The 13,683-nt window shown below is 39.1% G+C and overlaps 1 protein-coding gene across 3 annotated transcripts in view; it reads right to left on the bottom strand.

Moving 5' to 3' along the window:
* Nucleotides 1-337: 337 nt before the first annotated feature.
* Nucleotides 338-13,683, bottom strand: part of LOC122967447 (histone acetyltransferase KAT7-like) — a 19,687-nt gene continuing 6,341 nt past the window's right edge. The window contains exons 4-15 of one of the 3 annotated variants that reach the window (XM_044332115.1): nt 13,350-13,634; nt 13,070-13,152; nt 12,558-12,644; nt 11,638-11,736; nt 11,428-11,517; nt 9,209-9,400; nt 7,586-7,675; nt 7,222-7,362; nt 6,700-6,793; nt 6,404-6,550; nt 5,027-5,133; nt 338-4,857 (exon numbers count right to left, since the gene is read on the bottom strand). In XM_044332115.1, coding sequence (XP_044188050.1) covers nt 4,759-4,857; nt 5,027-5,133; nt 6,404-6,550; nt 6,700-6,793; nt 7,222-7,362; nt 7,586-7,675; nt 9,209-9,400; nt 11,428-11,517; nt 11,638-11,736; nt 12,558-12,644; nt 13,070-13,152; nt 13,350-13,634 — 1,514 coding nt within the window. In that variant the 3' untranslated portion in view covers nt 338-4,758. Of the gene's footprint in view, nt 4,858-5,026; nt 5,134-6,403; nt 6,551-6,699; nt 6,794-7,221; nt 7,363-7,585; nt 7,676-9,208; nt 9,401-11,406; nt 11,518-11,637; nt 11,737-12,557; nt 12,645-13,069; nt 13,153-13,349; nt 13,635-13,683 lie in introns of all 3 variants that reach the window. The other 2 variants (XM_044332112.1, XM_044332113.1) reach the window with 2 other exon arrangements.

The raw sequence follows: 13,683 nt of genomic DNA, 5'->3' as shown, positions 1-13,683 counted from the left end.
ATTATACACACCAGCCCTGTAATCTTGTTCTGGTTTAAATGCTTAAGTCCACTTCAGGGACAGCTGCTAGATATCTCAGCTGTAGGTGCACATCATACCATCCAGCTAAGTCTCATTATTGAAACTGATACAAATCTTTCATGCTGAGTGGGTTCTTGTCTTTTCAGGGGGGACTTATGCATCTTAAGGAGAGGAGGGAGGCAGAGCAACATCACCCTCTGTAACCATTTGTTCCTTGTTAACTATGGAAACCGACCACGCTCAAACAATCCTTTAACCACTCAAGACTCTAATTCTGTTGCTACCGGTAACACACAAACATCACACCAGACAAAGCTCACCATGTGTGTCACCATTTGCATTTATTGGAGAGGAAGGGAAAGGGGGAGAAGCAAGTACAAAAGCACAACTGAGCTACATATCAATGCCACGCTACTTTTGTTTGCCACTGCTTTGCGTGCGTACTTTAAATAGGTAGCAGGGCGCCTTAAAGCGCTGCAGTACTATAACAGCTCGCTGGTGGCTTATGGAAGGTGATGGAATGCTTCTCGCTTCTAAATAACTGTGATCCTATTCAGATGCGTTAATAACAAGTGAGGTGCTCTGAAGCTGCCCATCTATAGCTGCCACTGGCACAGTGAAGAACAGCAAGACATGAGGATGAGAAAGAAATGAGGGAAACAAAATGGACTGTGGCAGACAGGTTTCTTAAAAAAGGCCTCATCTTAAAGGAAAAATCACTTTCAGATACTTCCACATGGTTAGATATGATTGATTTGTGATGTTCAACACATTCCAGAGGTCTTTTTTTTGACAAAGTGTTGTAAATTACGGGTTCAGTGTGCCTTTTCCTGTCAAAAAAAAAGAATAGTCAGGCTCATTTTCTGCTACTGTGAGTTCAGAAACTATTGTCTCTGCTTGTGATTTCTCCCTGTATGACTGTTACGCTCATCCTTTGTTCCTGAAGCACTGAAACCAAACAAAAACAAAAGTGCCCCAGTAATGTGTGGAACATCAACATCAAGAGTTGTATTTTAGCATAATTTTTTCCTTTCAAATTCCTTCAAAAAAGAAGTAAGTGCACTTTCCTGTAAATGCACTTAAGAATGGGCAAAAAGACTCCCTACACTCAACCGTCATGAGTAATTTCGGTCAGTACCACATTTCAGAGAGATTTATTAGCAGGTGCTAAAAGAATAAATGTAGTCCTTTGAAATATAAAAACAGTTTGTATTGATTTTAAATCTGCCAGTCAGTGATGTGACTCATCAGCTCTCTCTTGTAAGACCCAATGAAGAAATCAAACCATAGGAAGAGACAATAGAAACATGTAAAACATAAATTAATCCACAAATGGTAAAGACATCACTTAAAAAAAAAAGAAACGAGGAATCAAGACACACAACCATATGAACTTTAAAGGCAATATTTTCTACTACGAGGGAAGCTGTAGTCAAAATATTCAGCCTTGTGAAAGAAACAATGAAATTGTAACACTAAAGCTAGAGAACAAACAACAATTGATTCAATCTGACATTGTTGGCCACACACCTCCAATTTCACAGCCAACTGCTGTCTAAGCTTATGCACAAGGTTTGAATGGATAGTTTTTGGGAAGTACAATACAATATTAAATGAGAAGACTGTATGAAATATAATTATGCTGTAAATATGAAGGGACAGCCAACTGCTTATTTAGCCTAGCTTAGCATAAAGAGTGGAAACTAGCTAAAGGTTAGCTAAAGCTCACAAATTAACACATTATATCTTGTTTGTTTGATTTGTAAAAAAATTAAAGTGTATCTGGCTGTTTTGCTCCATTTCCAGTCCTTCTGCTAGGCTAAGCTAACCAGCCGCTAGCTGTAGCGTCATATTTACTGTACAGACATGAAAGTGGTATCAATCTTCTCATCTAACTCTCCCCAAGAAAACAAATAAGCTTATTTCCAAAAATGTCTAACAAGTGCTTTAACAAATCTGGTTAAAAAAATAACATGTTGATCCAAATCAATAAATATGGAGATTGTCAATAAAATAAATCAATCACAGTGGACTATAGAGAACAAAAAAATCATGCTGCCGACCATTTTTACTGGTCATACACAAAAAGGTTGTGCTTGTATTTTCCAAACTGCTTGCAGCAGCACTTATGTTGGTAACAAGTAGTGACAATGTGTAAAAGTGACATGTTTTGACTCAATCATGTCACTTTTGATAACAGAAGATAAACATCTGAAATGTAAATGACCTCTGTCATCATCTCTGTTGGTGGGGGGATGCCTTAGATTCTCCCTCCTGTACCTTTCGAGAGCTTTTAGACACATTCAACTCTACATACAATTTTTAGATAAATATTTATATTCACATGGAAACCAGTCCTATAAAGTAGACATTCCTCTACCAGGCTGTCTTTTACGTTCCTACGCATTCAACATGTTTTTTTTTAAAGAATATAAATAGTGTACTTTAAAAAATCTAGTAAAAAAAATGCTTTGCACAGCTACATATTTTCACATGTTAACACACACGGGATAAAAAGGAAAACAAAGAAGCTTAATATGGGCCATTCTAGCTTTTTATACAGTGGTAAAACCTTAGAGGTAGAAAAAGTATAAAATATTATTGAGAACTTTAACAAAAAAACGGACACAGAAAAAAACAGCAACATGTTTGTAGGCTCCCTCTTCTCAAACAGCTGAGATTGTATTTTGGATCCCTCACTGTAGACATGAAATAACACAGCCCTCATTAAGATACAAGGTAAAAAAAAGGGGACAGGTGGTAACAAAACATCCAGGTGAGTCCCTTCCTGGTGACATAACACGGTCAAAACATGGCCAATGGCAGCTATAGCTTCCTGGCTAACCGACTGACTGGTGAGATGGGTTATATACTGGACATGTGTGTATTTGTTGCATGAGAGAAAAGCTGAGGGACTGATTTGCTCTGGGTTCAAACAGCCACTGTCGGTGTTCACCTGAACATCAAGAATTCATGTTTACAGCTGCTGAATTCTTGAAATCGTACAATAAACAAACAAAAAAACAAAAACTTCACGTGATGCTTTTCACAGGTCCAGACTAAAGTCACATTAGGGTGTCAGGAATTCAAGTGAACATTAGCATTTTGTTACACAAGAGCAGTAGCTCCTCTTCGACATTCTTGAAGGGTCATTTATATAACTAACATTAAAAGAGAAATTATTCTTCAGAGAAATTTCCATACACTCGGGTCTGTAGACCATTTCTTACCTGACACCATCTTAACTCTTCATACCATTTTAAATGTTTTTCCAGACAAAACTAGTGTAACAATATGTGAAATGACAACATGATAACAAATATGTAAGTAAAGTGAATGAGTTGTTATAGTTAATATTAGCTGGGAGTTTATATTATATTCATGGAGATCACTGAACGTCAGGATTTTTGATCCATTTTTAGATTTTTGATCCATTTTTAGATTTTTCAACTCTCAAATTCATTTTCAGGTCTTTCAGTCTGTGTGGGAACGCTCTATTTAATCATGTGACCAGAGTGGTTAATCGAGGTCAGGGGTCCTATTCTTAGAAACTTTATGCATTTTGGACCGGGGCCGTGTCCTATTTAATTACACACAGCTGGTCAGTGTCTGCCAAAACGTGTTTTGTGAGTAAACATGCTGCCAACCTGCATCGTGTCCACTGTCTAGAGAAATGAATGAAATGGCAGCGCAGGTTCAATACCGGCTGTTGCAGATTGGATTAGCGAGCGCGCCTGGTGCTCTGTTCTAATGAAGTGCGCTAACAATGCACAATTGGTTTCAGGGCGAGGAGACATCAGCAGTTATCCTACGTAGACTGACATCACTGGCTGCTATGAATACCATTCCATCTTATGTGGACTTAATGGAAGTAAGTGAGCCTGAAACTGGAAATATAAAATCTAAACATAAATGATGATAATCAGCTTCTCTGGATTGTAAACGTCGTCATTTAAGGGCAGTAGTGCATGCATTCTCATATGCACCAGTCATTATAACTAATGTTTAAACAGAAGTTTTAGAACAGCAGTGACAAGGGAAGAGGGAATCTAGTTTTTTTTACTCTTCCTTATAGGCCTGTTCTCATTGAGAGGAAGATAACAGAAAAACACCACATGGAAAAGAGAGAGTAATTAGCAAATCCAATAAATCCATGTATTATTGTAATGTAAAGAGTAATAGCCAGTGCCATACAAAAATAAATATGAACACTAAGCTTTAGACTCTAGTTTGTCTTCAAATACATTTCTTATTGTCTCCACTACATCTAAATCATAACTCTTTGGTTATAATTAGCTTTAAGATATCTGTAGCAACAATAATGCTTTTTCTCCTGTTTATAAAAATTGTCACGAACTTATCATTACTGTTCATATGTCCTGGTCCTTGAACATATTTTTTCAAATGTGCTATTTTAAGTGTTCATTTCAGTATGAGGCCTTGCTTATTCTGACTGCAGCTTGGTCAAAATTTCCAGAGCAACATCTTACAAACTTAGGTCTAGATTCATGTAAATTTTCTTGGACTGACTCCCCAAGCCTTGACAGTGACTGCTGAACCCGGAGTATCATCTGACTCTGTAAGTGGATGGCTGTGCAGTAGCTGCTGAAAGCGTTTCGTACGACAGTGGATGTGTGTGGGTTTAAGCTCAGGATCTGTGTGCATGCCAGTGTGCAAAGGAGGATCTGTCTCTGTGTGTTTTGGGGTTTTGTGTTTGGAGTGTGAACGGAAGCTCCTCTACGTCCCTTTAGGCGGTGTCCATTTTAAGGCTGTGGGATCAATTGTCTTGCTGTTACCACGTTTGGTCTCCTTGGCTTTCCAGTCGTCAATAAGGTCCTACAGAAAGAAAATGCACCTTATTTTGGCTACACTAGTGAAGAGAGATATACCTGCCCTCAACAACCCAGAAAAAAGAGTTCTGAACTTTAACCTTAATCAATCAGTAAGAATTTTCTACCAAATGGACTAAACAGCATAAAGGAAAATTAATTCCTTTGTTTCCTACCTGTCTCTTTAAAACCAGGTGCTTTCCCTTCCAGTATTTGAGCATCTGGAGGGACTGCAGTGTGCTGACAATATCCACTGGGTTCACTGCCGTCTCCTGACTGATCTCTGTGAATATAAGTGTGGGACGAGCGTTAGAGTGATGGGATCAGCACTCTGTCTGATAAAGGAAAACTATGTGATGCTACTATCTTGACCAGATAGTCGGTCTGTCAATCCACCACTTTGGTCTAAGCTCAAAGATGTTGAAGTTGGACCTTTCGGATGTGTTACATGCTTCATGCAAAAACAATGTATTGAGCTATTTTCTGAACGGTGGAACTGATATTCACTGGGACACTGACTTCCAGCATGCATTACATCTCTATTAAGTTAATTATTCACAGTAACATCAAACAATTTTAAAAAAATCTGAAATTACAGAAAGAAATGTGTTTTTGTTAAACATCACGGTTGTGGCTTTTTATGAAATGTGCAAACACGGCAGTGTGTTTACAACTAATCAAAATGCTTTTCAATAATGACAAAACCCTCTTTGTACAATGTCATGTGTTTGTTAATCTCTACAGGCATGGCAAAGAATGGCAGAAGCAGAGCGGCTGAATTAACACGAGAACACATTTCAAATACGCACTGGGATGATTGAGAAGTCATTTGTATAACTCTGTACGAGTTGAAAACATCTTACTAAATCCAATATAACATGCAGACATTTTAAAAAAGAAAATAAAAGAACTACAAACTTAAAAGAAAAGGACAGAAAGAGGCTTAGAAAGGAGGGAACGGTGTGTTGTTATAGAACCATTCTCTGTTTTGTCATACTGTCAAGGTTGCTGTCTAACCCTGATGACATTCTATTATTTCATGCTTTCGTGTTGAAAAACTACTTCTTTATTCTGTGGGACAAGAAAGACTTTTGAATTGTTGTGAGTCTGAGTTATTTGTGAACAATTATAAAACTCATCAGAAAAACTCAGGTATGTATAATCAGTGCTGTAGACTCTTAGTCATGTTTTTATTCGTCACAGTAACAGAGATTTTCTCAGGAATGAACACAACCAGCAGAACAAAACGGATGTACTAAGCATGATGTTCCCTCACTCTTCTGAATGTGTTTGGGATGATCTATTTCTCAAGACTTTGCGGTTGAAGTCTAGTGTGCATCAACCTTCATTTGTCACCTGAACACTGACTTGGCGTGGCCTCGGTACTCTTTGATTCATTCACACAGGTGGACACGCATGAATGCATGCATGCCCATATTAACACACAAACAGTCTGAGGAAAGTTCTGGTTCCACTACCCCCCCCACCCATCCTCTCTTCCCAAAAGTTCCCGTCTCTTTCCAGCATTTTGGAGAGTGTGGCTCAGTTCTGACCTTTGATGGAGATCTCCTTGCCCTGGAAATTGTTCAGGTAGCGTAGCAGCACCTCTTTCCAGTAACTACGGTAGCTGATAAGGCCCAGATCAGACAGGGGACGCTCCGGTGAGCCCACCTTCTCCTCCACCTTGGACAACAGGTAACCTGGAAGGACAGATCAAATTGAGCTTTATGTTGTTCTCCCACTGAGAAAATGAGACAAACAAACACACATACAAGGACACATTAAGATCAACACACACACACACACACACACACACACACACACACATACACAGGGTGTCTGTACTCACTGAAGTCTATAAGCATCTTGCCGTAGCCCTGCCTCATGTACTGCGGCATGGTGAGGATGCAGGACACGTTGTAGTTCAGGAAAGAGTTCTTCTCCTGCATTAAGAGAATAAATCCATAAATACGACAGTCTGACTGACATTTAGTTTATCAGTACTAATGTCCTTGAATTTAACGTTACTGATATTTTGAGCTGATATTTACACAATCAGCAGATATATTTTATGACAGAAAAAAGATTGTAGAGAATATATAGAACTGATTGTGTTCCCTTTGGCTTTGTAACTTCATGTATGCTCACTTCTCTCTGATACCTTGACATTAAATGACAGAAAACAGGACTGAATTAAATATATAACATGTCCTGGGGAAATATGCAATAATTGAAATCAATTTATGAGTTTCCATTTGCTCTAGCTTCTACAATCTAAAACTAGCTAATCAATCCAATTCACTCTCAAACCTACATCTAAAAAAAAAAAAAATCTATTGTCGAAAGCAAGGGGACTTTGTAATTGGTTTACCTTGGAGAAGTATCCGACTAGATGGCACCCTGTGTTGTCAGCTTCAGTCATGACATAGAAGAGGAAAGGTTCAACATCGTAATACAAAGTCTTGTGGTCCAGGAAGAGTTTAGCCAGCAGACACAAGTTCTGACAGTAAATCTGGGAGAAAAGCATCATAGACATTATTTTTTATAAAAGCTGAATTCGTGACAGAGGTCTTGAGACATTCAGATGTAAACGTTGGTTAGAAAAGGACGGAGACGCAGGTCATACATCAAGCTAATGAAGTGATGCTATAAAACCTACCAGGACTGTTGACAACCTCACATGTAAGATGCGTTTCCTGGACCTTCTGCATGAAGGTCAGGAAGAGTTGTCTCACCTTGTTCTTCTTTCCGTCCACCTCAAACACAGAGATGTTCCCCTTCCTGTAGATCTCGTCACCTGGAGGATGCTTCCATACACACTTGGCCTTTATGCAACAGAGATAAACAAGAGGAGACCACAGCAGAGGTGTGTCTATATCAGTAAAGTCACAAATTTCACTTTCAGTTTCACGTAGTGGTCATTCTTTTTAAGGTTCAGTTCAAATCTCTAGTCAGGGACCAGGCTTAAACCACACTAAATATATTAGTTATATTAGCAATACAATCACAATGTATTATTATTATATAAACAGTTTTAATCCCGATGGCCTGTTCTTATTGATGTTAGAAATACTAATTCTTTTTTTAAATACTTCATCTCAAAAATTGTGTTGTGGCCATACATCTGTTTCTGATACCGGTTTTAAACCATCCAGTTCAGCAGAGAAACCAGTCTGGTAAAAAACCCCTTTCTCTCTTACCGTATCTTATTTCCCTCACTCATAAATAGAAACTGTACGAACTGCATCAGAGAGGCAAAGATATACAGTCTATCTAAATAGAGTCTGCATGGTCTAGGAATAAAATAATGAATCGCTTTAGGCGTTGAGATAGTAAGATTATAGTCTGATGCATTTATGCTACAGTCCATTTCCACTTTGATTTTTTCCACTGAGTGGAAGTTTCACTTTTTTTGGTTATCAATCAGAGACATTTAAGCTAAGATAAATTACACCTTTGTTTCTCACTGACCCCTAACCACACCTGAAACAATTATTATTTTGTGGTGTTTGGCGTTTTTTTTTTCACTGAAATGTGGGATGAATGAGGGAACAAGAAGCACCAAAGTACTGAAACATATTTTTTAATAGAACTCTGTCTAAGAAAATATTTTTTAAACAAGACATCTCCCCAGTGGAGAGACCACTGAAGAACAGCCTAATACATTCATTACTTTATGGTTGGTGCAGATTTGCTTTTGTTGTAATGCAGCTCTGTTTTTATTATAAATACTGAGGTAAGTCACAAGCAGTCATGTTTGATCGTGTACAGTACATCAGCAGATTGGAGGAGTGACGGGAATCTTAATATCACTGCTACACACTGCTTAAGTCCTTAACAGCACTTAAAATTAGTGCTGCAATGCCTCTGAGAAAAAATAAGAAATTATAAGTGATGCTCATGACAGAAGCAGAGAAAAGGCTGTGTGAAATTTGAAGACATGAAGGTGAGTTATGAGTCCAATAAATACCAAAAACAGTGAATCTGGAGGTCTGACAACACCAAGTTTAAGACTTTGTAATGCCAACTGGAATTGGAGAAAGGGAAAAGTTGCCAAGACCATTTTTAATTCGAACACAGAGCTTGTGAAATTTATAAAGCTAACCATAAACTGGTGAAATTAGAGGGCAGACATGAAGGGTTCTGCAGTTTGGTGTATTGCATTAAACCCATTTTGTATTAATCTAATATTGGACAGGTTGATTTATTGGCTGTATTAAAACCACAATTACTCTAGCAAACAGACCTGCATTACATGCCTACATAAAAATACTTATTAGTATGAACAGGACTTTTTTCTAAGTGCTTTTAAGAAAAGGATCTGCAGATCCCTCCAAAGATTGAAAAAGCTGTCTTACCATGTGCCTGCGCAGAATGGTCTGGCTTTTCATATACTTAAGGCAAAACTCGCACATGTATAGTCTCCCCAGGCGGGCGTATTCCTCTGGGTATGGAGAGTGGTACCAGGTGTCCAGCTCGTAGCGACCAAACACAATGGTCTTTATCATGTTGCTTCCCTCTGACACCTGACCGGCCAGACGAAGCTTCTCCTGTACAGGCCAGGACAGGAGGGAAAGGAAGATAGGGGAAGACAGTGGAAAGGAAAAAGGTGTAAAGAGGACAAGAGGAGAGGGCAGGTGAACAGGAAAAGGGGAGAGAGGAGGAAGAGAGGATATAAAGGAAAAGATTTCAATTAGTCAGGGAAGAGGATCAGGTGAGCCAAAGACCACATTTAAGGAAAACCTCAGTGGAGGCCACCAGCCATAAAATGTAAAACAATAAAAAGATGCAGGCAGAAAAAATAGGATGAGGAACTAAAAAGAAAATTCGTCAGAGAATATTATTGTTATTAATAATTAATAAACTTGTTGCCTGCAAGGATTTTCAAGACTTCTCATTCTAGTCCATAATGACATAGTCGTCTTCATAAGAAAAGTCATACAAAAAAGTAGAAGAAGATAAGATTTGCATAAAAGTAGAGCACTTCTGGTAACACAGTATTTCCACAATCTCTGAAACTAAATTTAAGTCTTAAAAATCTTAAAAAGTGTAAACATAATTCAAGGCCTTGAGTCAAGCTAATTTAATTTAAGATCATTTAAAACTATTTCAGGACCATCAGGAACCTATGTGTGAAAAAAGTGAAAAAGTAGTGTCCAATAGAACCATATCTGTGGTTTACTTTTTTCCAACATTAACTACAAATTGACTAAATTTGACTTGACTTTTTTTTTTAAACATTATTAAAACATTTATTTAAAATTTATTAAAACATACCACGTGTGTTTAGATTGTTATTGACAGTGCAGCTAAGGTATATGCCAAATAGTACAGCCTTTAATGCAAAAGGCCCCAAACAGCCAATGTCCAATCAATGTTTGGCAACCTAAGCACGGCATGCTGAAATGTGCAATGATATCAGTAATGAATTAAACTGTGTGTGTTAATATAAGCTGTAAGGCCAGATAACTAGCTACAATAGTGATCTAGCGTTCTTTCCAAAGCCAAGAGGCATTTCACCAGCTGACTATATCATTATGTGGGGTTACAGGTTAGAAAAATATCTCAAGACTGAAGCATCTACTGTGTGAGGAGCCAAGATGTTAGTATATCTGAGTTTCAAGTAATGTTAGCTGCTATGTCTGACTCTTTTTTGGTTTGAGGAAGTTTACTCTCCAGCCAAAGCTGCGTTGGATCAACTCATCCTCAAAGCATATTTAATACCCTTTTACAGTGTTCCAGTTTTAAAATGAGTCAGCTGGAAAAGTTAAAGAGTTTACTGTATGTGGTAAATCTGCCAATGTTATTACTGGAAACTGCATATGTGCTGTATGAGAACGGTAAGCTTAACAGGTGTAACAACAGTAATTGAGGTGGGTGGGGTTTAGCAAATAGCATCAGTTAATATTATCCTTTTCTGAACATGTTTGCATGTTTGATTGTGTTCTGGGTTCGATTATCTGACCTGTGAATGCAAATTTTTTCAGCTGTTGACTCTAAAACATAAGATGTTGGAGAATTTTCAAATCACCCTGTGCTTTAAGCTGTATTATCATGTAATGATAACATAACACTGACAAAAAAAATGTGTAAAAATGTTTACTGCTCAGCAATGGATTTCCTAGGTTAAATACCAAACGCCTTCTAAATAGTTTTTATTTTGTAGTGAATTAAAAGGCACCAATTGCAGCTTGAAAAGCTTGAAATTAATATAAAAATCGGCTGTACTAAGTATACACCATTTGTAGTTAACAGGCTAAAATATATACAAAATCATTTATATGGTTGTTTAAAGTGTGCCTGATTGAAATGGGTCACAATGTAACAGAGCAGAAGGAGAAACAACAAACACAGAATAACAGGAAGTGATTGTCCAGACTACCAAGAACATCTCAGACTCATCCAGTGGCTGCAGAGGAGGGTTTGCAGACTGAAACAGAGAAGAAGAGGAAAGAAGAAGGCAGAAAAGTAGGGGAGGGGGGAGGGGGGGGACAAAAAAATAAAGGGAGGGAGAAAAGAGTAAGGGAGGAGGATGATGATGAGTTTTCTCTCTTACAAGGTCATCCGAAGCACGTGCCTGCGCTTTCCTGAACAGCTCGAGATCGTAGTCGCTGGTGATGTTCTCCAGCAGCGGCTCCCGGCTCACCCCGTGGCTCTCACGGTGCTCCTGAAGGAAAGGAGAAAGACTTTTAAAATAAAATATGGGAAGCATACAGTAAGTACGTATATGAAGGTGTAGGTGCATTTGTTTATGAGCTTTACATACACACACTTCTCACTCACTTACCATGTACTTTTCCTTCTGGTCCTTATTGAGGCCAGAGTTCCTCTTCCTCCTCAGCTCTGTCACCTTCTCCTTGTAGCGCAGCTGACGATCTGTTGGGGCCTGAGACCACACAGAGACAAACACTTAAACAGAGGAGATTCTGCATTGATGCTTTTGTGATCTACAAGATTCCTTTTAGCTCATTTGACCACTTTACCTTTTGAGGAGTGACAATGGTAGAGCACAAAATGGATCACTACTTTCAATTTCAATGTCTGGTGATAACACACATATATATATAACTGAGCTTTGCTTATTTCCAATAGTACTACTAGTATTATTGATATTTTATCACTGCTGGTGAAATGAAAAAATAGCAACAGGAATGTCAGTGACTTCACCCTTCATCACTTTGCCTTTGGACCTGTTACACTGAGGAATTACAGACTGTGTAAAAATACATTTGAAAGTCCAACTGGAGATCATATATGATCTGAGATAGACAAATCAGCTTCCAAAATTGGAGGTGTGACAGGAATCTTAATATTGACACTACAAGTGGGAAATCTTTTTTAAGACAGACTTGAAAATGTGAACCTATCCCTTAAGAGCAACGTTGCAGTGTGTGGGAATCCCCCTCTATGCACACAAACACACCTTCAGTTCATGATGAAGTAAATCAGACAAGTGAAATACAGGAAGAGTCACAGCTTTCACCTGGATTCACATGCTCAGTTCAGTTGATTAAGACAATACATTTCCCTGATATTTTGTACCATAGAGAAAGAAAAAGTATATATATATATATATATATGTGTGTGTGTGTGTGTGTGTGTGTGTGTGTGTGTGTGTGTGTTTCTGTCTGTTTCAGGTGTGAACATGTATGATGTTTGTCTTATATACTTGTGCATGCTGTTTACATCTATGAGTATGCGTGTTACCTGGTTTCTTGTGGAGTGTCTGTTCTCGTCCTGGCGGTGTGACAGCGTCCTTTCCTCGGTCTGTTTGTCGCGCGTCGATGCCTTGCCCTGACAAAACATCAACACTGTCTACCACCGACAACTCACATCCAGCCCTGCAGCAGAAACATCGCAGCATCCACCTCCGTGTTCCTGGAGGCTTCGCAGCTTGACAATCTCAATTTGAGTCTGTTGGTTTCTTTGAGTTTCATCTACTGGACACTTGGTCACAGTGTGATGGGTGAGATGTTCCCACAGTGGAAACCTGGTTTGACTATACAGAATGGCTTGGTGGCATTGTAAGTAGATGCTTATTTAAGCCTGTGAGCATGTACTGAGCAAGTGAAGTACTGGTTTCACAAGTAATATCAAATAGAGTAGTGTGAAGAACAACTGTTGAAAATGTTTCTGTTTCACACTCAGTTCTTACCCTGGAATCCCAATTGGTATGTGTGTGTGTGTGTGTGTGTGTGTGTGTGTGTGTGTGTTAGTACCTTGCATTCATCAGCAGAGAGGTTGTGGTAGAGAGGACATCCTGATATGGAGAAATGTCTCTCATGCCTCCCTGTTAGATGACCTGAGAAAGAAAGAAATAGAAAGAGAGAGAGAGAGAGAGAGAGAGAGAGAGAGAGAGAGAGAGAGAGAGAGAGAGAGAGAGAGAGAGAGAGAGAGAGAGAGAGAGAGAGAGAAGGGGGAAAGGAGACAGTGAGAGAAAAAAATAAAGACACTTCTGATCCAGTGAGGAACATTGCAGTAGATTGTTTGTGCCCTCACCCAGTGAATTGCACCCAGGCGTGGGACACTTCATGTTGAAGTTGTAGCTCTCGTGGAAGCGCCGTCGTTTGGGCCGGTGGGAGAGGTCGTGGGCGGCGGCCTCTTTGAGTGACAGCTCCTTGGCCAATCTCTCGTCCTCCTCTTGTGAAACTACAATATCATTGCTAGAAGACACAAGGTCGTTGCTGGGGCTGGAAACCTCGATGTCTGACTCTGAGGATGGGGCGTTGCCTGTCGGGGTGCGAGGAGGGGTCTCGTCCCGGTCCGCTGCTTGCTTAACGTCTGCTGAGCCAATCAGGACAAAGGAGATGAGAGGGAATAATCACAAGACTGC

The sequence above is a fragment of the Thunnus albacares genome, chromosome 17 (assembly GCF_914725855.1).
Source record: "Thunnus albacares chromosome 17, fThuAlb1.1, whole genome shotgun sequence".
Taxonomy (NCBI): Eukaryota; Metazoa; Chordata; class Actinopteri; order Scombriformes; family Scombridae; genus Thunnus; species Thunnus albacares.
This window is presented reverse-complemented; position numbering and strand designations above follow the sequence as displayed.